This window comes from Mus pahari, chromosome 3 (assembly GCF_900095145.1).
Source record: "Mus pahari chromosome 3, PAHARI_EIJ_v1.1, whole genome shotgun sequence".
In the NCBI taxonomy this organism is placed as follows: domain Eukaryota; kingdom Metazoa; phylum Chordata; class Mammalia; order Rodentia; family Muridae; genus Mus; species Mus pahari.
The window spans coordinates 26,229,342-26,255,869 of NC_034592.1; the positions used below are offsets into that span (position 1 = coordinate 26,229,342).

Genomic DNA, 26,528 nt, shown 5'->3' on the forward strand with positions numbered 1-26,528 from the left:
CATGAAGCAGAAAGCCACTCAGTCTTGCACTTTATTGTCATTGTCATCTCAGGCCTTGACTGCGTACTTGCGCAGAGGGTACAGCCGCTCCTTCCGCTGCTGCTTCTTGGTCTTCAGCTTCTCCTCGTGCTTGGTGAGCCGGCGGCGCATGGCTCTAGTCTTCTTGGGTCGCAGGTCTAGTGGCTTGTATTTCTTGCCCTGGGACAGAAATGACAGGGTGAGTCTGAGCACCAGGAGCTCCTGGGAAGATGTTGAAGCAGATGAGCACATGGGACTTCTCTGAGCAAATGGTAGGGCATTCAGAGCCTTTCAGCTGGGGGCTGTCAAATATGGTACCAGAGGTTGGCAGGCCTAATATTTGCACACCCAACCCCGTAATTTCAAGACTGTAAGGGCCAAGAGGGGGCTGAACTTCAGTTTTCCTATGTACCACCCATGGAAAGCACAATCGAAAGGGCACTCCACACATACCGGGCCCTGTGGTGGCTACAATGAACCAGCTGACCCACAAGGCATCGCTCATTAACGCTCTAGGCAACACCAACCAGGGCTGTCAAAGTCACCCAGACACAAGTACGACCCGAGCTGTTAAGGTACCTTTCATCTCCCCCTACGTTCTTAGTACCCACCCTCAGGGACCAGGTCCTGTGGGTCAGACCCCTACATGGTGAGGAGAAGCAGCCCCACCAAGAATTTCAAGAGGCAACAGGCTCCAAAGCAAGTTCCTAGCAGCCTGCTGAGAAGCAGAGAAAGCAGGGCATGCAAAGCCTCTAAAAATGTGCAACTGGGCCGGGCAGTGATGGCGCACACCTTTAATCCCAGCACTTGGCAGGCAGAGTTCTGAGTTTGAGGCCAGCCTGGTCTACAGAGTGAGTTCTAGGACAGCCAGGGCTACACAGAGAAACCCTGTCTCAAAAAAAAGTGGAAGTGGGGTTTGGGGTTCCTATGAGGGGCTACTTCTGCCTGAAAAGGGGTGGGCACAATGGTTTCAATCCTCATGCACCTAACTTCTGCAGGTACAGAGGACCCTAGAAAGGGCTGTAGGATAAAGTGGGTGGGTAGCGGGATATGGAGCCACATCAGGTAGGCCTTTAGCCATGTCAAGTTCATTCATCCACTTAAGAGCTCTGCCCACAGAGCAGCCACCAAACACACCCATTCTACAATAGAGTGGACAGACGGCAAAGCAGTGTTCACACAGCACGATGCTGGAATCCCAACAGCTAGAGGCAGAGGGCCTCTGTGAGTTCTAGGCTACCCTGGTCTAAAAGCAAACAAACCCCCAGAACTCTTCCCGAGGTTCTTTGTGGACTGGAGGTAGTTCAGGGCAGGGCCTAAAATGCGAGAGAGACCTCATGGCTTAACACCATGGCATCACCTGAGTAAAGAGCCTCCATCTCCAGCCACATGTGCTGAAAAGCCACACGGCAGCATTAGCAGCAAAGCACAAAGTTTCCAATAATTCCACTGCACAGGGGTGAGGTAAGGTTCCTACACCACTCAGTGCGCTGTGTGATTAGGTGTCTGGGCCCCAGCATCTCAGAAACCGTACTTCAGACCCGCCTAAGCAAAAAAAGTCCCTCTGGGCAGTCGAGTCACACCATTTTGTCAACTTTGTGATGAGCCAGACCCTAACACTAAGTAAAAGATTCCACCTTATGGCCTCAATTAAGGGGGATTATCTTAAAGCAACAAAGCTTCCCCTACCCCAATTCTTCCAGAGACTAGCCACGGTCACAGGAAGTCAATTCCCAGCACAGCATGTAAGTTTGAAAGCATGTACTTTTCTCTCTCTCCCCCGAGACAGGGTTTCTCTGTGTAGCCCTGGCTGCCCTCGAACTCAGAAATCCGCTGGCCTCTGCCTCCCAAGTGCTGGGATTAAAGGTGTGTGCCACCACTGCCTGACAACACTAACACTTATGACAAACCTCTTGCAACTATCCCAGCAATACTCTTAATGTCCTCATGATATGGCTCCGAAGAGAAGCTTTTGGGGGTCCCTGTTTATCAACCGTGGGTGTCCTTGGGTAACCCAACCTCTTCTGCCTGTTGCCTTGCAGCAGCAGCTTGGCTGTGAAACACACACCCCGAACAGCTAGGCTGGGGTTCCAGTTCCATCTTTTTTTGTTAAATCCACCTGCCTCTGTCTCCTGGAATTAAAGGCGTGCGCCACCACACCTGGCTCCCAGTTCCATCTTATAACAAAGCAATCTAACCCAACACAGCTGAGTTCAAAGCTAGAGCGTCCAGGCCACCCTCACATCTTACCTTTTGACACCAAGAATTCATGTCAGTCTGGGAAGCTGATAACTGGGCAAACTCAGCCACATAATGGGAGCCTCCTGAGGGCCCAGTCCTCCAGTCCCACATACATTAGACCCTTTCCACAACAGTTCCCGGCCAGCGCTCACCTTGTAGAACTTCCTGAGGTTTTCCTTTTGAGTCTGGTTAATAACAGTGAGGACCCGGGCGATGGATTTGCGAACGACTCGTCTATAAAAAGATGGCAGTGAAGATCAGGTAGGCACATTAACGCCCCAATCTAAGGCCCTCATTTCTATTACCCAGGAGGGAAAACTAGAGATAAGGACGGGTTTGTCAACGAGGAAAGGCATTTAAGACATTCACACTCAGGCCAAGAACTTATACCAAAGGCCAGGGACTGAGACTACGCCTCGAGTTACCTTGTTCAGTGTAAGTAATCACAAGTTGGAGAAAAGAGAACAGGTGTGGAGAGGCCACTGAAGTCAGGCAGAGGCCGACAACAGCAGAGTTTGGTCAACTCGTGACTGGAACACATGGGCTCAGCGTCTCTTTCCGAGTCTCCCTCCCTGGTCGTCACCACTTGCTTCCAGTCTCACTACAACCCACGAGAGGTGGCACCACCATGGCCCTTCAGGAATGCCTTATTCTCCCACCACGGTAGTTGGCCAAGGACGATCGAGGGGAAAAGGCTCAAGGGGCCAAGGCAGGGAAGGGGAAATCACCCAGCAGGGACCTCAAGGCCCACTTACATCTTGGAGAGCTTGGACGCGGCGCCGCCTGTCACTTTGGCGACCCGGAGCTGGGACAATTCCACCTTCAGATCGTCCAGTTGTTTCAACAGCTCCTCCTTCTTCTTGCCGCGCAGGTCCCGAGCCTTAATCTTGGCCTGCATGAGAAGCGTCGCTGTGGGTCACGGAGCGGAGACTCCCGCTTCGTCCCCGGCCGACCCAGGAGGGACCGTGCGCCAGAGGCCGCGGCGTAAGCGAGGGCAGGCAGTCTGAGCCGGCCCCCGCTGCTCCCGGAGTTCCCCGCGTTCGCCCCGCGCCCCGCGCCACTGTCCCCACGCGTCCCCGGCGCCCGATGGCACTCGATTCCCCCGGCCTCACCATCTCGGCGTTGTTCACGGCTGAGGCCGCCTGGTTCGAGAGAAAGAGGAAGGGGCGGGGCCGACCTCCTCAACTACTGCCGGGGCACGGCCAATAGCGTCGCGGCTTGGGAGGCCCGCCCCGCCCCTGCGCAGGCGCGGCGGCGGTGCCCTCCGCTTCCGGGAAGTCCTGCCTTCCCAAGGTTGGCTGGTCTCTAAGCGACGCAGCCGGGGAAACTGAGTCTGGCGATGAGCAGCACCCGGCTGGCTGGCGACAGCGCAGTGAAGGCTGCAGTTCTTTCGTTCCCTCGGTTTTATTCGGGGAGCCTGAGGTTCTCTGGTCTGTGCGGGTCGGAGCTAGCCGCGGGTGGTGCCCGGGTGCGGAGGGCGTGAGGGTTTTCTTTAAAAGTGTGAGACAGGGTCTCATTCTACATCGCTTCCTAATGCTGACAGTACAAGTGTCACAGTGCCACGCGAGTGTGTGTGAGAGCGAGCCAGCCAGCGAGCATGTTGGGCGGTTGGAAAACAACCTGTGGGAGTTTGTTCTCTCCTTCCACCGTTCGGCGCCGAACGCAAGTGGTCAGGCTCTACCTAACCATCTCGCTACCATTTATCTATCTATCTATCTATCTATCTATTTATCTATCTATCTATCTATCTATCTATCTATCTATCTATCTATCTATCTATCTATCTATCTATCATCTATCTATCGAATCTAATCTATCATAAAATACAAGGCATATATATATATATCCTGGGCTTGTTCTGTACCCAAGTTTGGCATCGAAAGTGCGCCACCACCTGGCAAGGGTAACACTAGAGTCAAACTCCAGCAAGAACTTAAGGAGCTGGTATGGAGTAGTACAAATCTCACCCTGAGACTTTTGTGGGATTTCCGATTATTGATTTTAGGTCTGGGCACGGTGTCACAGCGCCCAGGCAGTGGAAAAGGAGGATCCGGAGTTCAAGCCTCCTTTATTACACCAAGATATATTATTGAAACCGCCTCCAGAGAGATTCCAAAGCGTGCTGGTAGTTTGGCTCCGTGGTAGTGTTTCCCTGGCATGTACAAAGCTGTGTGCATTCCCGGCACCGATACAAGAGTAAATAAAAGCTCCGGAACAAAGTCAGAGTTTTGCTTTATTGCTAGTACCAGTTGATATCTTGGCAAGTCCCTTCGCGTCTCCGGTTAGTGTATCTTTGAGGATTAGAGGAACTAAACTGAAAACCTGCAAAGCTCCCAGCCAAGACCCGATTTGTAAAGATCGAGGACATTATCAATTGGTATTAACATGGTTAAAGTGCACCTGACCCTTTGCCTACAGTCCCGACAGACCGCGCCAGCATCTAGATCAGAGCAAAGCAGACTAGATGTTGGGTTTCTGTGATGAGCGACCAAAGTGACCAATTGGAGCCCTTTCTTTGCCAAGCTCCATTCAGCAGCTGCCCCTTTTTCCAGCAGTTTCTCAACTGTTGTTCATGACGTGATGCTGATAGAAGAGGTACTCAAGGTACTGTAATGATTTTTTTTTTTTGTCACCTACCACCCCAAGTGTAACAGCCAACCCTTGTATCCTAAGTGCTCTTTAGTACCAAAGTGAGTTAAGCCATGTGTTTGTGTGCCTGTTTCCAGAGCCAGTCTTGAAGGTCTCTGAGGGTTTAATGCTCTCCGGGCCCAGGATGTGGAGACTGGTTGGATAGAATGAACTAATAGACCTTTTGTAAGTGGGATAAGAAGAAATGAACCAAGTGTGGATTAGTTTTTAAATGGAAGTCTAAAGATGACCAGGATTCTACTAGACTTACAAATATACATATTTCTGGAAATTTTTTGTAGTGCTAGGATTAAACCCAGGATTCACAATATTTTTGAATTCCTAATGTTCCCAATTACATCCCCATCTTTGAAGACAAAAAACTTCCAGGTACTGTACTTTGCCATCCCTGATGTAATAAGACAGTTTTTACATTTTTTAAATTTAACATGTGCCATGTATGTGCAGTGCTGGCAGAGGTGGCTGGATCTACCTGGAGGTGGAGTTGTAGAGCACTGTGAGCTGCTATGTGGATGCTGGGAACTGAACCCAGGTCTCCAAGAACAGCACTTTTTTTTTTTTTAAAGATTTATTTATTTATTATATGTAAGTACACTGTAGCTGTCTTCAGACACTCCAGAAGAGGGCGCCAGAGCTCGTTACGGATGGTTGTGAGCCATCATGTGGTTGCTGGGATTTGAACTCCGGACCTCCGGAAGAGCAGTCGGGTGCTCTTACCCACTGAGCCATCTCACCAGCCCCCCCCCTTTTTTTTTTTTTTTTTTTTTTTTTTAAATATATTTCGAGACAGGGTTTCACTGTGTAGTCTTGGCTGATCTAGAACTATGTAGACAAAACCACCTAGAACTCACAAGAAGCCCCTGCCACTGCCTCCTAAGTGCTGGGATAAGAGGCATGTGCCACATTACTGGCTATGTGTAGCAGGAGCAATACCATGTTTCACCTGATTTTTTTTTTTTTTTTTTTTGCTCGAGTTCTATTAGGTAAAAATATGATAGTTTTCGTATAACTACAAGATTCATTTTAGCCTATGGAGAGAGAAACCAACATCCCAAGAGTCCTAGAAACCACCTTCTTCCCATCAGATCCTGGGGCTTCTGCAGCTTTCGTCTCCTAAAATACGCCTCTTCAGTCAGGAATACGGGTGGCCACAGAATCACCTTTAATTTCCGGAACGCCCGCAGGTGTCATCCTCAAGGATGTCATCAAGCGTCCTGTCAGCCCCTGGGTTACACATCAACGCCTTTAAAGCCGTTTACTTTTAACAAAGTGGGTCAGTGCGGTTAGTACTTAAGAGACCCCGGCACTGCGCGCCACTCCCTGTCATCCCTTAGCTCTAAGATTTCTTCCTCCGGAGCGGACAGAAGCGCTGGCTGTGCCAGCAGCCCGGCTTCGGAGAGGACAGGGTAACGGCTGCAACGTCTGACACCACTACATCAGCATTCCACGGTCCCCCGGCGCAGCCCCGCCCACAAGAGCTTCCGGTTCCGGCGCGTCCCGGAAGTGGGCGGGCGACGGCGGCTGCGCGCGGAGGAGGGGGGCGGTGCCTGGCGCCCGCTTCCCGCCCCCAAGCGGAGCCGGTGCGGAGGGGAGCCGGTACGGAGCGAAGCCTAGGCGGCTGAGTGCCCGCCGCGCTCCCGCCATGGCCCGGAACACACTCTCCTCACGCTTCCGCCGGGTGGATATCGACGAATTTGACGAGAACAAATTCGTAGACGAGCACGAAGAGGCGGCGGCGGCGGCGGGCGAGCCAGGCCCCGACCCCTGCGAGGTAGACGGGCTCCTGCGGCAATATCCTTCCCGGCGCGGCGGCCCGGCTCGGCCTTCGCACCCCGATCACCCTGGCCCCAGTCTCCCCATCCTCCGCCTTCCCCCAACCCCTCCCGGCTCCTGCCGGTCCTAGGCTCTCCCGGTCCGTCGTTGGTGGCCTCACGCCTTTCTCAGCAGCGCAGCCCTGGAGCTCGTCTCCCTCCGCATCCTTCAGGGTGGCCATGCATCGGCCTTGGTCTGCCTTTATCCCTCCTTGTAGTAAGCGGGGCCATTCCCAGGTGCTGCCCGCAGGAGGAACCGAGGTGAGCCACCTTGGATTCATTGAGCAGCCAGGGCCACTGCCCTCCTGCGCTTGTCTAACTGGCTTTCTTGGGCCCGATTGCAGCCCGGCGTGAAAATAGGTGGGTGGATGGTTGGAGGAGGACTGACTTGAGGGCGGAGGTGGGGGAGGTGCTGCTTTAAGGTCCAGCCCTCAGGTGTGAGATGGCCTGCTATCTTTTCTCACGTGTCGCCACTTTCCTCAGCACGTTGGGTTTTGCGCCTTTATGGACCAAGTACATTCAACAAGTAATGCGACTCTGCCATTAACCGCCTTGTGCAGAAAGCGTGGAAAAAGCTAGTGATTCAGAGCTCAGAAACACCATACAGTGTCAAATGTAAAAGTGGCTCCCCGCGACTGAAAATGACTGCTGGTGGCCACAGAAAACAAGCATTTAGAACAGAAGAATAAAAATAGAGGTGATTGTCACAGCTGGCTTGGTCTCTTAGCAGTTTGAGCACCACAGGAAACTGATTTATTCTCACAGGAAGATTTTTTTTCTTTATTCAAATAGCTTGACAGGAAGTGTGTACCCCTCCCCCGCACTTGCCAGGGTAGGGTTGGAGGCTCTTGCTGTATATAAATCAGGTTCTGGCTGTTTAATCAGTTGACTCAGCCTGGGAAGTCAGGTGTACCGCTTTTGGGAGGAGTCCTATAGTGCTCCTCTAATATATCTCGAAAACAACCATTTTAGACTGAGCGAGACTGTTTTTGAAATGTGGAGATTTCAAACTTATTTCCTGCACCATTCTCATGGTTAAATTGGGTCATGAGAAGGCCCCTAGAGGGAAGATTGGTTTTTAGAAGGGAGCAGGGTACTGACTGGTTTATGTGCAGCTACTGTTGACAAGGCTCCAGAACGATGCATTTGGGCCAGAATCCTAATTATATTGATGAAGAGACTGGGATCTGTCAGCCGCTGCCTTGGTATTGTTGCTGGGACTTGTTGAAGTCCCTGGCTGTTTTCTCTCTCTCTCTCTCTCTCTCTCTCTCTCTCTCTCTCTCTCTCTCTCTCTCTCTCTCTCTCTCTCTCTCTCTCTCTCTCTCTCTCTGAGGCAGCTTAGAGGCATTGGCTTAGCTTATAGAAGAGATGGCTTCTACACTCATGGCAGTGTCAGAAGCCTGTTACTATGGAGAGTGTACCTCTCGGGATTGGGAGAAAGGAGGCTAGCAGAGGAGAGTGAAACCCTAGCAGATGTCAGGCCCAGGTAGGGAGAAGAATGGAACTAGTAATTTGAGTCCCTGTCAGGTGCTAATCATTGCATTCGGTCTATAGACCCTCATGTGAAGATCCTTAGAATAGCGAAGAGGTTTAGAGGGACGTTAGGTGGTGGTGGTCTCAGGGCTGTGCTGGGAATTGTTTGTGGAAGAGCAGAGTGTGGAAATAGAAAGCTGCTGTGCATCCACACAGGCACTGTCTAACCTGCTTTAACTCTCTGGACCTCAGCATTCTTAAATGCTAGACAACTTTGTTGGTCTTACCACCTCAGTGGGTGTACCACTGAACACAGCAGATACACTCCAGAACTTGGGCCCAGGTTGGAGTAGGGGCAGGGGATTGTAGAGAGGGCTTGGATTTGAAGGGCAGCTCTGAATTGTAGCTTTGTGACCTTGGGCAGGTAATTTCCCTTCTGACCCAGTTTCATTGTCTCTATGGCAGAAGTCAGGCTCTTGTCCTGGAGGGTTTTTAGAATAAGGTGAGATGTGACTGCATCTGGTCCTGGATCCAAAACCCCCAGGAGGTTTTTTTCTCCTCCACTCCAGCAGTTTTAAAGTACCATTTTCATTAGTAGTTCATTTTCATTCTCAGTGAAACAGCTTCTTGAAGTAGGACTGTAGGTAGAGCAGTGGTTTTGAGTGATTTGGTAGTTTTTTTCACCCCACCCCAAGGAAACTTGGCAGTGTTTGGTGACATTTTGATAGTTTTAGGATGTTACTGGAAACTTCAGGGTAGAGGCCAGGAGGCTGCTAAATATCCTGCAGCATACATCAAAGAATCGTCTGGTTTAAAATGGCTGTAGGGCCATGACTGAGAACGGTCTAGAGGGTTCTTGAGTTGCCACAGCCTGTTCTCTGTAGTTACATATCTGGTATGGAGTCTAGTTAGTAAACGTGTGATTGCAGAGGTGCCTCTCTGCTCCCTGTTGTACCCAGCATTTGTGGGCCTTTGGCTGTCAGTGGCTGCTTGACAAGCTGCAGTGCTAAGCCTAACATTTTCATCCTTATGGACTGGTTATATCATTTCTGCCCTTCCCTCTCATCTCTTTTGTGAATGAAATGATTGTTAGTCCATGTGTACTGTTAAGCTTATGGGACCCTGCTTATTGCCTGGAGATACCAAATTAGAAAAGTTATGGGGTGTGGAGGGTTATCAGTGGCTGTATCAGGACTAGTTCTTGTTTGTCTGAGGAAAAAGAAATCCAAAACTAAAGATAAAGGGTGGGATACCTGTCCACTCTGTAAGGTAGGTCCATTCCAACATGGTAAGGGAATGACTTGCCTGGTGGTACAGAATAGCTTTTCAAGATGGTACTCACTGGGGAAGTTGGGACTTCAGGTTTGCACCAGAGGCTAACTGTTCACACATGGGCATTGCTGCATGGTCAAAAGTAAAGACTTGATTGGGCAGAGTCATTCCTTGTTCTATTTTTGAAGCTTTTTGGCTTAAGCCAGTGTTTGACATGAGGAAATGAAAGTTGGCTGATGTAATTCAGTTTAAAATAGGTGTAACCTTTGGGGACATAACCTAGATTGTAATTTTCTTCTGTGTGCTTGGTATTCAGAACTCAGCAGTGAATGTGAAATTAGGGTTCTCAAAGGCTTGTGGGGTAAGGGAGCAAATGGCTCATTTTGTGGGCCAAAGTGAGACCTTGCTGATTTGGAAGACAGACAACCCCCTATCTCAGACATCCCCCTTGAGACATGTTTTAACTATGTAGCTCTGACTGGCCTTGAATCTGCCTAAGTGCTGAGATTTAAAGGCATGAACTACTAGGCCTAGCCTGAGAGGTATATTTGTCATACTTGATTGCTTTAGCAGTTTGATAAGAGGAACAGAGTGATGATGTGTTATGTCTAGCCTGGTGGTGGTAGCATCGAATGCTTTTAATCTCAGCACTCAGGAGGCAGAGGCAGGTGAATGTCAAGAGTTCAAGGTCTACAGACCTATAGTTCCAGGACAGACTTGGGTATACAGGGAAGCCCTGCTTTGAAAAGCTAAACAAAACTATTAAGATGTGTTTGTTTCTATTCCCTTTTAGAATGAGAGAGGGTGAGGACTCCTTGCAGTCCATTTGTGCGTGATTTTCCATGAAGATCCTGTAGAGCAGACAGTGCCTAGCACTAAGCATGTGCAAGTAGGCTCTGAAGGGACTCTGGCCAGCTTGAACATGGCAGGCATGGTTCTGGCGGACCTTGCTAAAACCAGATCGCATTCCTGAAGCTAGCCCCTAAAGTCTATTTGGATTTATTTGGCTTATTCCTACTACTACCCAGGCCTAGCTATCAAAGTATTGAAGTCCAGTAATCAAAGATCCCCTTTGGCTCATGTAATTAACATGCTCAGTTAAAATGAAACGCCACATTCTAACATGGGTTTTCATTTGTACCTTTATTTTTATTTTGGGGGGGGTTTCTTTGTATAATCTTGGCTGCCCTGGAACTCACTATAGACCTCAAACTCAGCAATCCACTTGCCTCTGCCTCCAGAGTGCTGGGATTAAGAGTGTGCACCATCACTGCCTGGCCTATTTTACCTTTATAAACCACCATTTTCCTATGTACCTCATCTGTTGTCTCTATCCAGAGGCAGTCCTTTGTCCTTGTTCTCTGGATCAAATACCTTTGCCCCCTCTCCCTTGCTGCTTTCCTCTTCCTCACCTTCTCTTTCTCGTGTTTGTCTCTTATTCTCTGCCCTCTGAGTCAAAGAAATTTCCTTTGTGCTGAGAACTTGGTATTGGGAGTTCGGAGCTAATGCTCTTCCTTTCAGGCTCTATTAGATTCTAACACAAAAGGGGGCGTATTTTTGTGTGTGTGTGTGTGTGTGTGTGTGTGTGGTTTTTCAAGACAGGGCTTCTCTGTGTAGCCCTGGCTGTCCTGGAACTCACTTTGTAGACCAGGCTGGCCTCAAACTGGCATAAAATTTTTTATGCCTCCTGAGTGCTGGAACTAAAGGCGTGCACCACCACGCCCGGTTTGAGGGCTTTTTTTTTTTTTTTTTTGAGGAGGAAGCTTCAGGAAGAGCTTTATACTTTAGGAAGAGCTTGCAGGTTGGCAGAGGGCACTGCCCTCCACTCCTTCCTATGGCTCAGGAAAGGTCAAGGCTATAGCAGCCTGTGCCTGCTTGCAAGAGGCCAGCAGGAGACAGTGGGTGTTATAGATAAGATCCCTTTAACTACTCTTGAGCTGTGTATGAAGGAAGGTCATTAATGAAAGCATGGACATGTTTGAGCCTAGCCATCCTTAACTGGCTTTGATGCACAGGGGACATGCTTCGGGCGTTCCATGCAGCCTTGCGGAACTCACCAATCAACACCAAGAATCAAGCTGTGAAGGTAAAGAGGTTGTGCTGTAGCTGTTAGGATCAGGACTTTGTGTCCCTGGGGCCTGGACAGTAACTCCGCATCACTGGGAGTGTGCTGCTACATGGCATTGCTTTTCACTGCAATCACCTGGCAGTCCTCAGATAGTGGTACAGTGGGTTGCTTGATAACCTTGTCATCTGTAAAGTCTAAGGCCTTGCTGATGTATCAGAAGTAGTGATGCTTGAGGCTGGGCTGAGCCCAGTGGCAGAGCTTGCCTAGCATATGTATGATCCTGGGTTCAAGCCCTGACACCATAAAAAGAGTCATATTACCTATAGTAAACTACTTGTTCTCTCCACAGTAAGTGGAGTCACTTATTTGTAAAAATTAGTGAAATTTAAAGCCAAAGAAGTTCAGCTCACTTATGTAGCTCTATCGGGGATGAGTTAGAAAGGGTTGGTGTTTCTGGCATGTTTTGTCTATTGGTTTCTGCAGTAATGTTAGGATTGCAGCTCCTGGCCTCACTCACTTTTTCCTTCCTCTATAGGAACGAGCCCAGGGTATAGTCCTGAAAGTACTCACAAACTTTAAGAGCAGCGAAATTGAGCAGGCTGTGCAGTCACTGGACAGAAATGGCATTGATTTGCTAATGAAGTACATTTATAAAGGGTTTGAGAAGCCCACAGAAAATAGCAGTGCAGTGTTACTCCAGTGGCATGAAAAGGTACGTGACTGCATTGTTGCACTGTAGCTTGCAGTTCCCTTGGGGAACTGCAATGGGAGGACAGACTCAGAACAGATGTAGGATGGTCTGATGGGCATTTGGGAATGGCAGGCCCAAACTTTGACATTGAACCTTACCCTGAAAGTACCTAGTGAGGATCTTCACATACTTGCAGTCATATTATTTTTGCTTTCTACCTGTAGATTTTTAGGCTAGGCAAGAAAACTACCCTTGATATAGGACAGGGGCAGGTGGCATGGTGAGGTAGGAAGTTGGGTAGGTAGGTAGGTAGGTAGTTGGGGCCTCAGTGTTTCTTTTGCTTGTGGAAGAGAGCTGCTGAAAAGGAGGAGTAGAAAACATCTTTAAAAATGTAGGCTCAGTCTCACTGCCAGAAGGAGCAGTTGGCATAAATTGGAATCATTCACGCCAATCAAAAAAGGTATTTTTTTTTTTTTTTTTTTGTCCTTTACTTGAAGGAGGACGGACCAAGCCAAGGCATGTGTTAAACTTTTGTCCTGTCTGTGTCAATTGCACACCACCCCCAGCACTGTAACACTTCAGCAAATACACCCCCCACTTATGTGTTCCGGACTGTGATGAACACAGTTCTTGCCAATGGTTCAGCATGAGATTTGTAAGAGTCTCATGTAGCTCAGGTTGGCCTCAAATTTTGTTTTGTTTTTTTTTAAACTGGGGATGGCCTTGAACTTTTGATCTTAGTGCAGAGATTGCAGGCATGTACCACTATATTGAGTTTTACATGGTGCTGGTGGAATCCTGGATTTAATGCATTCCACCAACTGGTACATCTCCAGCCTGAGATTTTTTTCCCTATGGTAGAGACAGAACCAGGGCTCTGGCATGGGTTAGGCAAGTGATCATGTACTGAATTATATCCCTTGGCAGTACTGAGTTTTAAGAATGCTGCTTTTACTGGTAGGTCAGTTACAAGGAAACTCGGGCTTTTGTTGTATGCTTCGGGACAGTGGTCCCAAGCCAGTTCTATTACTTCAAGAGCTGGAAGCTTTTGGGAACCTTGACTCTAGAACAGGGCTCTCCCTAGAACTTGATCTCTCAGCAAGCCTGTGACATAGTGGGATTGAGGTCTGGGAATGTGTATCCTCATCTCTAGGTGAGTAAGGTTCTTCTCTGGCCAGTCAGGTACCATTTGACATGTTTCCTTTTCCTGTCTCCACAGGCCTTAGCTGTAGGAGGACTAGGCTCCATTATAAGAGTTCTTACAGCAAGAAAGACTGTTTAAAAAAAAAAAAAATCCTGTTACCTTGAGAAGAATTTTGGATGCCCAGGCTGGTGAAGAAGGGACTGACAATGGACCATCTTCCTAGAACTCCCAACTAAATACTTCAGGACACATCTGCTGGAATGTATTTTACTTTTGAGGTGGAGGGAGAAATTGTCTTATTGATTCCTAAATTCTTTGCAGGATCAGAATGTCTGCCTTTGCCTACAGTTAACAGAACCAACACTTGACTGTCAGGCTGACTGGCCAGATTATGTCAGGTGTGCCTGTGAGCACTGTCTGTTTGAAATGGGGAGGGACTGTTTGGGCAGGTGCAGATCACAGGCTGTGGTGAAAAGGAGAGCTTGGGTTCTGAAGTGGAAAAACCTGAGAGTTTGTACAGACATCTGTCTTCTCAGGGAAGACAGGCTCTCTTGGGTTCATTGTAAAGTGCCTGCTGCATCAATAAAGCTCTTGGCTTATTAGTCTATTCATTTCGGTGTGTTCTCTGTACGTTAAATGGGAAAAGAAAGGGATAGTAATGGATGATGATAGTTGGGTTTGGAAAGCTGATGGAGAAGGGGTACAGGTGTCCCTGTCCTGCCATCCCTGGGGGAGGGGGAGAGCAAGCAGGGCGATGCCACAGATGTGCCATACTTCAACTGCAGTGGTGCTGGATGCTACCGAGAGACCTTTTGCTGAGTGTTTATTTTTCTTACTCTTTTGATTTGTATGTAATTTTGGAGCTTATTTAATAAAGTGCCAAACCTTTAATGATTAAGGCTTCAAAAGTCATCCATTTGTGTGATTACAGGTGTAGTCTTGGGCAAGTTCTGGTCACTGTCTCCTAATGTAGGGTCTGTTCTAAACCCCAGTAATAGCAGTCAGGTCTTAGTCATAAAGCAAGTGCTCCTGAGCACATAATTGCAGCTTAAATGGTGACAGAGGCCCCAGTCATATTCCTGCAGTTCTGTGGCCAAGGCACCACTGGCTCTGCCCTTCCTAGACCCTCTGTAGAACCGCTGATGCTTGAGAGGTAAGATTAGCCCATGGGTCATTAAATCACATATTTATTCACCTTTAATCTGAGCAAGTTCCTTTTGAAAGACAAAAATCTGTAGTCCTTGAAATACGATATTTAGTACAAAGCTGAGTGATGATGGCACATACCTTTAATCTCAGCACTTGGGAGGCAGAGGCAGAGGCAGGTGGATCTCTTGAGTTTGAGGCCAGCCTGCTTTACAGAATGAGTTTCAGGACAGGCGGGGCTCTGCAGAAAGAGCCTGTCTTAAAAAAACAACAACAAAAAAACCAACAACCAAAATCCCAAAGGATTAGATTTGACACATCAAAATAAACATATCTCAAGCTTTATCAAGTAAAACTCACTGTAGTTGCATCTTGAAGAGCTTTAATCAAAAAGTATTGCACCACAAATAATTCTGCTACAGCAGTTTTTAGATAATACTATCCCTATTTACATTGGTAGTAAGATCACAGTCCAGTGCTCATATATAAAGGGCTAGTACACAATGTCTCTTAACCAAAGTCTATGGAAGTAAAGTGCATGAAGCCACTTGGAATAGCTACTGCACTCTTCTAGTGCTGGAGGAGCTCAACATGCAGCAGGAAAGCCATTCTAAATGAGTGGGCCCCACAGCCACAACACAACCTGCAGGCAGGGGTGTGTGTGTGTGTGTGTGTGTGTGTGTGTGAGAGAGAGAGAGAGACAGACAGATGAACATACCAGCTCAAGGGCCTGAGAAACCTAAGGTGTAGAAAGGGCTTCCACAGCCGGGACTGCAGCTGCTTCTGGAGGGCTGTGGACTGTTCAGTCCGCTGGGGTTCCTTACCTGGGACAGGAGGAAGGGAAGGAGTCCTACTTGGAGAAGCTACATCTCCCCCTGTAAAATCCCGTAACAGTGGGACTCTAGTTTCATGTGCCCACTAAATGGGAAGTGGCACCCTAAAGGAAACTTCTGTAAGAAGAGCCACAGCCAAAGCAATGCCATCCTGATTTAGATTTAGAAGGCAAATGCTACAAAAACTTTGATTTCTGTATGACACATTATATGCATGTACATGCATATGTTGCCTTTAAGCTGAAGAACATAAATTTACCTAGATACACAGTAACTTTAAAAGCTCCAATTATTAGCTTACTTGCTAAGTTTCAACAAACTCAATCAAATGGCTTCCCTTGGGATTTGATGTGGCTTATCTAGATCAAGTGTAAAAATGAATAAGTTTCTATCAGCTAAAACGGAGGCATGTGTGCTATCAAGTGTGGCAGTCAGCTGGGCTGCCTGAGTGCTATGTATCAATGTAGTGTCATCAGAAATAATGAGGGTAGGAGAGGGACAGCCTGCTTCCATTGAATTCAGCAGGTTCATAAGTAGAAGTGTGACCGGCATTTGCTCAGTGGTAATATGAGAGAATTCAGAGCAAAGCTGGAGAAACTACTGCTTCAGAGAGGAGGTACCACAGAAGGCAAGAAAAATTACAAAGGGGCATGTGTCCTGGCACTAGAAAGACTTGAAGCTCTCATTTTCATCTTTAAATGGATTTTATAATACAGAAGACATGTTTAGAATAGCGAAGAACTTTTGCTATAAAAATAGTTTTAAAATGGTTTACCAGCAACCCATCCAAGACGAGTACATTCATTAAGAAGGCAATTGAGTGTATTTGGTGCTATACGTAGAGATCATTCCGTCTGCTTGCTAGTTTTCTCAGGACTGGAAAGTTGCATACTCATCAGTCCACACTGGCCCCGTAACCTATGAGATGGACACATCTCAAGTTCTAGGTGGCTGGGGGAACAAAGTGTAATGATACTTTCTTGAGAGGCAACAGTGCATGAAAACCCAGACATGCTAGTGGAAGGGGACTCCAAAGACCACCCTTGAGTTGGCTTTTTATGAAAGGACTATCTCCACCTTCAGTCCTGTTACCCCTGCTTGATAAATAATTTTCACCTGACATGCCAATCACTTCATTTTTAAGTGCTAATGTTAAAAGATAGAAGACTCAGTTGCAGCTGGCCAGAGCTGGGATATTAGCAGCACTGTAGAAATCTGGGCAGTGCCCAGGATTCCTTCTCATTTAATACCCATTATGATAGAATTAGCTCTCTCTGAAGTTCATTATCAGTCTGCAGGGAGGTGGGCCTAAAGTCTTGTAAACTGTCTAGATGCTTGTACAAAATACTGCAGTTACATCGATGTACAAACCCACCCAGTTTTGTGTGTCAGTATTCTTTTCACAGGAAGAGTGTCAGCCCCTGTAGCTCTATCCTTGGGTGGCTCTAGGACCATGGTATCCGAGGGTTGGAGATCGATGGCCGGATGCTGCCCTTGGGAGCTGGTTTGGATCCAAACCAAGACATCTGCATTTTGAACAGAAAAGGTTTCTGAGCTGAGAAACTACATGCAGTGGGAGCAGAAATGGCCCTTGCCTTTTAGTTATCCCAGTTGGTAAGAGGAGTAACCAAAAATCCTCCAATGTGCAGGGCCAAGAGCTCAGATTTAGGAAAAGGAACTGTAGGGAGAGAGTTGATGAGAACACAGTGGAACTGTAGGAGGGTCCTCCCACTCCATTATAGCATGTATGCAGGTGCCTTAGCAATTTCATGGGGTTTGCTGTGCTGTTGGTCAGTCTGAGACTTTGCTCATGATAGGCAGCACTTTACCACTGAGCTACACCCTAGCCCAGTGGGGAAAATGTTAAGTGTAGGTGCCAGTCATAACTAAAAGTGCCATTAATGAAATGCTGTGATGAACAAAGTCTGGTGGTTACAAAGGAAAGAACATTAGGCTAAAGAATGTTCTTTCAAGCCGGGCGTGGTGGCGCACGACTTTAATCCCAGCACTTGGGAGGCAGAGGCAGGCAGATTTCTGAGTTCAAGGTCAGCCTGGTCTACAAAGTGAGTTCCAGGGTAGCCAGGGCTACACAGAGAAACCCTGTCTTGAAAAACAAAAAACAAACAAACAAAAGAATGTTCTTTCAACTGCCTGATCAGCTTCATCCTGCAATGGGAACAGCAGACCCCAGAAACTCACCTTATATTCCAGAGTCTCTTTGAGCATATTCTCCTCTTCTTGTGAGAAATTCAGCAGCACTGACACTGCTTTTATGAGATGAAAAGCCTGAAACAAAACCCACTTTTGCTGCCATAGGCCTTGTGGGGTAGGCAGGCAGTTAAGGGGCTAAATGGCAGCATTCTTGTTTTCTTGGTTCATGAGGATGAGGTGATGGGTGCAGCTCCAGCTTTGAGTCATCTCTCACTTTGGGGACTGAGCCAAGAGAACATCCTACCCTGTTCTTCATGGTGGACTATTTCTAGGTCTCTAGCTTCAGCAGCATTCAAGCTAGAAGTTGGAGAGGGAACCACATCTCCCCAGGAGCCCCTTCCCATCATGATCTGCTCAGCAGGTCAGGACTGAAGGATGAGGGACAGAGGCAGCACTGGCTGAGAGGAAAGCCATGCAGGACTCTACAACCACCCCACCCCCAAAAAGCAGCTTGAAAGCCTTTACCTCAGATTCTCGACAGGACATGAATTTTAAAACAACATGTTTAAGGTATTCAAAGTTGATCTCTCGGGCATCAGTCAGGTCAGTATTATTAGTGACAGAAGGGGCCATATTTGGTATCTCAGGGCCTGTCTTCTCCCGGACCTCAAAAAGCTCACTGTCAGGTCTGATTTTCTGAAAAGCAATGGGAGATGTGTGTGTCAAACCCCTCGAGCTAGGTCTAGGATGACAGGGATTCTCCAGCCCCAGCTGTGGTCAACTATTGCTCCTTGACTGACTGTCTACATCACTGGGTAACTGTCTACATTCTTGACTAGAAGTCAACCGAGAGGAGTGAACTAGGTCATGTTTTTCTATCTATTTGAGAACACAGGCAAGTTTGGAAAAGGCAGACTCAGACTTCTGCCCAAGGTCACATGGTCACGAGAACACTTCTCAAGATCTAAGGCCGTAACGTACTCCCACCAGGCCACTCCTGGTCTCTGCACACCAGGCAGCCAAGGACCCCGGGTGGGCCAGAGGCAAGGGAGGGTAGAGGAGTAGGGGATGTGTGTGCAGGGCTGGTTATGTGGAGCTCACTCACCAACTCTTTCTGTAGAGTCTTCTTAAGTTCCAGCATCCTCTGCTGCATTTGCTTCATAATCTGAGGTAAACCACCCCAAAGCCAGCTGTCAGTGTCAAGTCAGGACTCCAGAGGCCCCGCTGAGGGCTCGACTCCTTACCCCTCAGCTGCCTTCCTTTCTTGCTGTTCTACCCCTTGCTTTCCGAGGCCCCCAAGGGGCCACAGAATTATTGTTCTCTTGACAGTACACTCCCTACCCAACTTTGTGTGCTGGGTCCTCGGGCCTGTTGGCTGTGCTCATATACTTTGAGAGTGCTGCTGTGAGTGGCTCTGCAGAATATATTCCATTTTTTAAAAAACATTAATTTTATGTGTATGGATGCTTTGCTTGAGGGTGTGTCAGATCCCATGGGACTGGAGCTGCCATGTGGGTGCTGGGAATTGACCCCAGGTTCTCTGGATAAGTGTGCTCGTAACTACTGAGCCCCTTTATTTTTATATTTAATCAGTGGGTTTATTACTACAAGGCTGAAATGTGGTTTACTACACATCTCATTATTCATTAGAAAGGTTGACCTTCACTTTCCTAATTTAAAACTTTATAATCTGTGACAGGAATTTTATTTTCCTCAGTGACAGGGATCAAACTCAATGAGAAATTGTTAAAGATTTATTTTTGTTTGTTTGGTTTTTTTTTTGTTTGTTTTTTCGAGACAGGGTTTCTCTGTATAGCTCTTGCTGTCCTGGAACTCACTTTGTAGACCAGGCTGGCCTCGAACTCAGAAATCCGCCTGTCTCTGCCTCTCAAGTGCTGGGATTAAAGGCGTGCACCGCCACGCCCAGCCAAAGATTTATTTTTAAAGACATTTGTGGGGCTGGTGAGATGGCTCAGCAGTTAAGAGGACTGACTGCTCTTCTGAAGGTCCTGAGTTCAAATCCCAGCAACCACATGGTGGCTCACAACCATCTAGATCTGATGCCCTCTTCTGATACATCTGAAGACAGCTACAGTGTACTTAGATATAATAATAAACAAATCTTAAAAACAAAACCAAAACCATTTGTGTATGTATGTGTGCCTGACTCTGTTTATGGGCTGCACCTGAGTACAGGAGCTCATGGAAGCCAGAAGGCAGCACTGAATCCCTTGTAACTGGAGTTACACCTGTCATCCTAGCACTTGAGAGGCTGGGATAAGAGAACTACTGTGAACTCAAAGGCAGCCTGAGCTACTGAGGAAGATTCTGTCTCAGGACACAGGAGAGTTGTGAGCTGCCTGCCATGTGGGTGCTGGGAACTAAACCCAAACAGTGCTCTTAACTGCTTAGCTGTCTCTCCAGTACCTTGGAAAAGTCTTAAATAAAAATATCTCTGATGCTGGCAGTGGTGGAACATGCCTTTAATCCCAGCACTCGGGAGGCAGAGGCAGGCGGATTTCTGAGTTTGAGGCCAGCCCGGTCTACAGAGTGAGTTCCAGGACAGCCAGGGCTACACAGAGAAACCCTGTCTCGGAACAAAAAAAAGAAAAAAGAATTTTCTTTGACTTTCTAGTTTATGCTCTGATTCTTGTACTGAAGAGTGAAAATTTGTTTCTCTTTTGTGTTCTGAGACAGGATCTTCCTAAGCAGCTCAGGTTGGTTTTGAATTCACAGTGCTAGGATTATAGGTGTACATGAGAATGTCCAGCTTTTTTGTATCATTTTCACTTTCTATTTCCCCAGTGGTTTTGTGTGTGTGTGTGTGTGTGTGTGTGTGTGTGTGTGTGTGTAGGCTGGGGGAGGCAGAGTCTCATATATATCAGACTGGGCTCAGACTTGCTATGTACCCGAGGATGACTGAACTGCTTTTCTGTGTCCCCCTCCTAAGTACTGGCATTACAGTCATGTATAAGTATGGCTTCTTAGTGGTGATTTGTAATGGGATAGTAACTCTAGGGGATGCCCATGATTTACTTTGAGACTGGGTTTCTATTTTTATTTTGTTTTCTATTTGTAATGCTAGGGATGGAACTCAGGATCTTATGCATGCTAGCTAGTCCAGTAATCTATTATTGAGCCCCATTTCAGTCCTCTCTTCCCCCTACCTCCTCCACCCCCTTTCGTTTTTGAGACAAGGTTTCATTACAGAGCCCTGGCTGGCCTTGAACTCAGATGAATCTACTTGTCTCTGCCTCCAGAATGCTGAGATTAAAGGCGCATACTACCATGACTGAATTTCCCCTTGGCCATTCTTGAAAGCAGGACTCAAGGTTGAGGGGCATATACCTTTAATCCCAGCACTGGAAAGGTATGAACTCTGAGTTCTAGGCTAGATAGGGATATACAGTGAGGTCTTGTCTTAAAGAAAGCTTCCCATAACCCAGGCTGGCCTTTATCCTGGCCTTTGTGTATCTGTCTGCAGAGTGCAGGATTACAGGTGTGGGCCACTACACTCAGCATGGACTGCAGTTTGCACTGAGAGAGATGTAAGCAGAGTAGGTCTGAGGAGTGAGGCCAAAAGCCACACACACTTTTAGTCCCAGCACTCAGGAGATAGAGGCAGGCAGATCTGAGCAGGACAGCCGGAGGTTGGGGGAAAGCCATGAGAAAACCAGTGCCAACCTCTAGAGGAAAGATGGCTGGCTCGGGGAGGAGGTAAATAGCAATGAAGAGGAACAGCCTGAGGGCTGGGCTACAACAGATCCAGCATAGCTAGCCAGGTGTGGTGTCCTCACCTTATTTTTCTCTGTAAGTTGCTGTTCTAAGTCCTGCTTTTCTTTCTGTAGCTGCTTTAGATCACTAGCTCCAACCTCACCATTTGGAGTTCCTTCTGCAGCTGGAAGCTCATACTCAGAATTCTGCATGGCTTTTGAAATGACCTACAGGATGGGGGCAATGGGACAAAAGGCAGAGGGTGAGCTGCAGGTGTGTGGGGAAGGAGTGCCAGTCCCTCACTCGAAGATTCCATCCAGTACCCACCAGGCCGATGACTGACTTTGGAGACCGATTGACATATACACATACCACACAGGTGCTGCACACAGATGGCCCTGTAGGTCTCAAGCCCCAGAGGCAGCTGAGCACCTTTACCACGAAGACAGGGCCCCCCAACCCTCCCTCCAGTATAGGGAGAGCTCTCACAAGTGGCTCCTGGCCCTGCAGTGGCAGGCAGTCCTCTCCTGTTGTGGCTGGCATTGCCTCCTGAGCCCTGCAAGTCTTCAAGGCCTCTAGTTCCCTCTGCAGTTGGTGTATCTTTAGCAGGGCAGAATGGTGACCTAGGGCGGTGGGAGTAAGTGTGAGCTAGTGACCGCACACTGCTTTGTGACAGGCTGGCTCACCAATGGCACTTACTGGCAGGGGTTGACTCCTCACCTTTTTCCAGCTGTCGAAGTTCCTGCTCCTTCTGGAGAAGTGCCTCATCCTTCTCACACAGGCTTTGATTTTTCTCTTCTATGATGGCTGTCAACTCAGTGGCCTTAGCAGGAAATTCAGCATAAGAGGGGCTGACAAAATCCCCTCTCCTATAGTACCCTTCATTACATCTGCAGCTTAAAATAAACCTATGGCAATGGGATCCATCCGCCTAAACGGCCTTGCACTAGGTTCTTGCCCTCACTACCCTGCTGGCCCATGCTGGGCTACCCAGAGTGTGGATATTCTGGTTAGCCTCGCAATACATCCTTTCCTGAGCACCCACGTGTCACCAGCCTGTTGCATACCTCATGCTGGTATCAGAAGGTATGATCACCCTAAGTTTTTTCCAGAAGTAACTGGGCTTCAGATTGGTCAAGAACTCACTGGAGACCTCTAGTCAGCAGAACTAGAGCCAGGTGCTCTGTTTGTCCCCACATATAGTTTTTCCTATACTTCTGGCTTACCCTTTGGGAATAGCAGGTGGTGATGTACCACTTGACAGAATCAGACTGTTGGTTCCCTAATGACTTTTTCTCCAATCAATGTTTTACAACTAAGTAACCATGAAAATTTAGCAAGGGCATCATCTGGGGTAGGTTTCTTGTTAATAGTTTCTCCTAGTAACCTACAGGTCATAGGGCTTTTTCCAATTGATTGTGTTCCTAGAGACTCTTAACATGCTTACCCTGGGTATATGGGGTCTCTCTGATGGCCCCACACAGGAGATGCAGTGCCACTGAGACTGCAGGGGAACACAGTTTTGGCTTACACCTTGGTAGCCAGCTAGGGACCTACCTGTTGCTGGAACTCTTCTCTTTGTTTCCGTACCTCCTCCAGGGCTTGAGCCATTGCTACACTCACAATTTCTCTTTGGCTCCATTCATCCTAGAATTCAGAAAACAGGTGACCGAGTCCCAAAACAGTCTATTTTCTTATCTGTATCCTTCACCTGAAGCCCAATAGAGGGCCCCTCACTTTGCAGGACCATTCTCCTTGCATCCCTCTGATGACTGTCTTGTTAGACACTTCACCTAGTCTCACAAATGAGCACATTAATGAGGGCCAGTGGTTCTGGGAGCTCACTATCCAATGCCCAGAACTGGCCTAATAGAACCCACACAGAACAAGAAAGCTCACAGGCACAACCTGGTCACAGGAATTGTAATGAAGCAGCTGCTGAGCTCTACAAGAATTCACTCTCACTGTTTCATCCATAGAAGCCCTTTTATGACATCTATTTTTATTCTTTTAGTGTGTGCAAGTATAAGTACATGTCATATGTGTATAGACACCTGTGGAGGCCGGAAGGGACCTAAGATGCCCTGCAGTTACAGACTGGGCAATTATAAACTGCCTGACTTGGGTGTTAGGAATTGAACTCAGGCTTCTGGAAGACCAAGGAGTTCTTTTAACTGTTAAGCCTCCTCTCTAGTCTCCATAATACCATTACAAATTTAAAGTTACATTTGCTTATTTATTGTGTGTATGCCTGTGGGCTGGCAAGTCATTGTGTGGCTCTGAGTGCCAGGGTCAACTGGTAAGAGCTAATTCTCTCCTTCCACCATGTGGGTCCTAGGCACAAAATTCAGGACCAAGGTTTGGTAGCAAGGCCTCTATTTGCTTAGTCATATTACCAGCCCACAAGCCCATTTTGTAGGAGTAAAAACAGGCACTCCAAGTGGTTTAGAGATTCGCCTCAGCTTCCAGTGCTAGCTGTGACAGGACCAGACTGAGAGCCAAACCCAGCAGGACCCAAGTTCAGGGACTCTAGATACCAGCCTGTCCTACCTCAAGCATCTTCAATGTGAGCAGAAATATCAGTCCCCTAGCTGACTGGAAGCACTTCTGCAGCACAGGACTGTGTTATCACTGCCCTCCTCTGAGTATGTTCAAGCTTCTCTTGAAAGTCACAAGTGTGAAGTACAACCTCTCAGGTCCTGATCACTTGGTCAGGAAGAGACCCAGAAGTACACTGTGCTAGACTCCTTGCCATGATTGTCTGATCATCTCTTAGTACCAAATGTGGGTTTAGGACGTAGCTGCGGGCATGGGAAGGAGCTACACATTCTGGTTTGGTAAGAATGCCTTTTTGCCTACTCAGGGATGAATTTTGGGGAAGTCTAGAAAGATGCTTATGACTGCTGGTGTCTAGAAAATATGTCTGACAGAAAGGCAGGCCGGTACACAAAGAAAGCTCATGCTGGGGACTATCCTTGGTACCTTTCTTCTGCAGTCATGCTTGATCCTCGAAACAGTCTTCTTGGGGTCAGAGGTTACCATTTCCACTTAAAAAGAGAAAGTGGGCCAGGTATGGAAGCACAGACCTAGACTGTAGTCCTAGTACCCGGAGGTGTAGGCAGAGAATTCTTTTTTTGTTTTTTTTAAAGATTTATTTATTTAATGTATATGAGTACACTGTAGCTATTTTCAGACACACCAGAAGAGGGCATCAGATCACATTACAGATGGTCATGAGCCACCATGTGGTTGCTGGGAATTGAAATCAGGACCTCTGGAAGAGCAAGCAGCCAGTGCTCTAAACTGCTGAGCCATCTCTCCAGCCCTAAGCAGAGAATTCTAAGTCCCAGGCCAGTCTGAGCTACATGGAGATACCCTGTCTCAAAAAGGCAAACCAACAAGACTAGGGGTTTCTCTGTAGTAACCAGCACAAAGACCCAACACCCCAATGCACACTCGATTTCTGATAGTGAGTAGTTACACTGGCATACATGGCCAGGTTAAACGTAGCTCTGAAGTGCCTCAGAGCCCCATAAGCCCCCAACCATCAGACTCCAGGTTGATATTCTACCTGTCAAGCAAGCATGGCTTATATCTTGCAGGACCTGTTAGGTCTCCTACACATGGTAACTATGACCTAGGGTTGAACATGCTTACTTTGGAGGAAGGTGTTCAGGGAACATCCCCCCCCCCCCCAGGGTTTCTCTGTATAACCCTGGCTGTCCTGGAACTCACTCTGTAGACCAGGTTGGTCTTGAACTCAGAAATCCACCTGCCTCTGCCTCCTAAGTGCTGGGATTAAAGACATGTGCCACCACTGCCCGGCTAGCTTGTTTTAAAAAATAAAAATAAACCTGGAATGGTGATGAAAACCTTTAATCCCCATGCTTGGGAAGCAGAGACAGGCAGATCTCTGTGAGTTCCAAACCAGATGGGAATATAGAGTGAGACCCTCTCTTTAAAACAACAATATCACAACAACAAATACTAAAGATGTGTATACATCAATTTTTTTTTTTGGTTTTTCGAGACAGGGTTCCTCTGTATAGTCCTGGCTGTCCCGGAACTTTGTAGATCAGGCTGGCCTCGAACTCAGAAATCCACCTGCCTCTGCCTCCTGAGTGGTGGGATTAAAGGCCACCACCGCCTGGCCTTTTTTCCTTTTTAAAAAAGTCTTCTACTGCATCATAAAAATATCACAAATGGTTTTATAAACCAGGACCTGGTTTCTGTAGTTAGATCACAGATTTTACTCATCAGTCTGCTGTACTATTTCTTTTTCTAAAATATGGATGCCAGTTTCAAATGTGTAAGACTCTTGTTTTTAACTGTGTGGCTCACTGAATCAAATCAGCTTAGTGTGAATATAATAAGTTCAGTATCTTTCCTTCAAGGACTAATTTGTCTGGGCTTGAGATACTTGTCCTGATTGGAATCCTGCCAATGTATTTGTCACCCAAAATTGTGGATTTCAACAAGAGACCCATCTCCTGAGTGACTCTGGTGGGGAAGTAAGCATCCACAGGCCTCCTGTGGCTAATGGAAGCTCAGTGTCATGTCCTGTGCACATCTGTCGACAGCACCAACAGTAGTCAGTTCTATTCCCTAACTATAAGTCAACCCAAAAGCTATCATTCTCACAAATGTTTAAAAAAAAATTCCCTTTTCATTTTGTTCTGAGATACGGTTCTATAATGTGGCATTGGTGGCCTTTGCCCATGTGCTTCACCACATGCTTCTAATTGGCTGAGAACATCACATTAGAATATGCTCTCATTCAAATGTCTGTGGTGTCTCTTGTTTATTTACTGACCCCAAAATGATATCCTAGACAGCATACCTTCTGTTGTCTGTATATTAGTTTGTTATAGCAACTGTAACACATAGCCTTGAACTTGTTAACATAGTTGGTCATGTTAGTAGATCTACAGGCCTTTGTGTACGCAGAGTAAACACTACCAATTAAGCTAAATCCTTAGCTCTTCTTGTAGGACTTAATCAAGATATTATATTAGGCTATGCTCCCTCAGGAGCAAAGTCCTTTCTTTGGCTCTCCAATTTTCCAAACTACAATCCTCAGACCTAAGCCCATTCCTCCTCCTCCTCCTCCTCCTCCTCCTCCTTCTTCTTCTGCTCCCTCAGGAGCAAAGTCCTTTCTTTGGCTCTCCAATTTTCCAAACTACAATCCTCAGACCTAAGCCCATTCCTCCTCCTCCTCCTCCTTTTAAACCTGTCATTCACGTTTATTATATGCCAACTTGATTCCCGGGCCCCGTGTTCCTTCTGGGATGTCCTTCCCCCCCCCCCCCCCCCCCCT

At 47.4% G+C, this 26,528-nt stretch overlaps 3 protein-coding genes across 4 annotated transcripts in view; 1 reads left to right on the forward strand and 2 right to left on the reverse strand.

Moving 5' to 3' along the window:
* Positions 1–12: 12 nt before the first annotated feature.
* Rpl35 (ribosomal protein L35) lies at positions 13–3,453 on the reverse strand. Its single transcript, XM_021194551.2, has 4 exons — positions 3,372–3,453; positions 3,015–3,151; positions 2,412–2,493; positions 13–198 (listed from the first exon to the last, which is right to left on the reverse strand). Exons 1-4 carry the CDS (start codon positions 3,372–3,374, stop codon positions 49–51), a joined length of 372 nt encoding a protein of 123 aa, XP_021050210.1. The 5' UTR covers positions 3,375–3,453; the 3' UTR covers positions 13–48.
* Positions 3,454–6,441: 2,988 nt separating this feature from the next.
* On the forward strand, positions 6,442–14,261 carry Arpc5l (actin related protein 2/3 complex subunit 5 like). The gene is made up of 4 exons (XM_021193678.2): positions 6,442–6,699; positions 11,478–11,550; positions 12,068–12,244; positions 13,443–14,261. The coding sequence occupies exons 1-4, from the start codon at positions 6,551–6,553 to the stop codon at positions 13,503–13,505; spliced, it is 462 nt and encodes a 153-aa protein (XP_021049337.1). The 5' UTR covers positions 6,442–6,550; the 3' UTR covers positions 13,506–14,261.
* A 533-nt stretch (positions 14,262–14,794) lies between these two features.
* The window catches only part of Golga1 (golgin A1), a 50,080-nt gene continuing 38,346 nt past the window's right edge, over positions 14,795–26,528 (reverse strand). The window contains exons 14-21 of one of the 2 annotated variants that reach the window (XM_029536361.1): positions 22,769–22,858; positions 21,932–22,034; positions 21,701–21,834; positions 21,295–21,438; positions 18,603–18,662; positions 18,023–18,193; positions 17,546–17,632; positions 14,795–16,872 (exon numbers count right to left, since the gene is read on the reverse strand). In XM_029536361.1, the coding sequence (XP_029392221.1) occupies positions 16,792–16,872; positions 17,546–17,632; positions 18,023–18,193; positions 18,603–18,662; positions 21,295–21,438; positions 21,701–21,834; positions 21,932–22,034; positions 22,769–22,858 (870 nt within the window). In that variant the 3' untranslated portion in view covers positions 14,795–16,791. The remainder of the gene's footprint in view (positions 16,873–17,545; positions 17,633–18,022; positions 18,194–18,602; positions 18,663–21,294; positions 21,439–21,700; positions 21,835–21,931; positions 22,035–22,768; positions 22,859–26,528) is intronic. The other variant, XM_021192918.2, reaches the window with a different exon arrangement.

Bases quoted from the DNA above. Each gene is read 5' to 3' on its own strand.
- Rpl35 (XM_021194551.2), bottom strand. The intron at 2,494-3,014 runs GTAAGTGGGCCT...ATCTTTTTATAG, and splicing joins GCGTCCAAGCTCTCCAAGAT to ACGAGTCGTTCGCAAATCCA. The intron at 199-2,411 runs GTGAGCGCTGGC...TTTCTGTCCCAG, and splicing joins ACCTCAGGAAGTTCTACAAG to GGCAAGAAATACAAGCCACT.
- Arpc5l (XM_021193678.2), top strand. From the start codon at position 6,551: ATGGCCCGGAACACACTCTCCTCACGCTTCCGCCGGGTGGATATCGAC. The intron at 11,551-12,067 runs GTAAAGAGGTTG...CTTCCTCTATAG, and splicing joins CCAAGAATCAAGCTGTGAAG to GAACGAGCCCAGGGTATAGT. The intron at 12,245-13,442 runs GTACGTGACTGC...CTGTCTCCACAG, and splicing joins TACTCCAGTGGCATGAAAAG to GCCTTAGCTGTAGGAGGACT.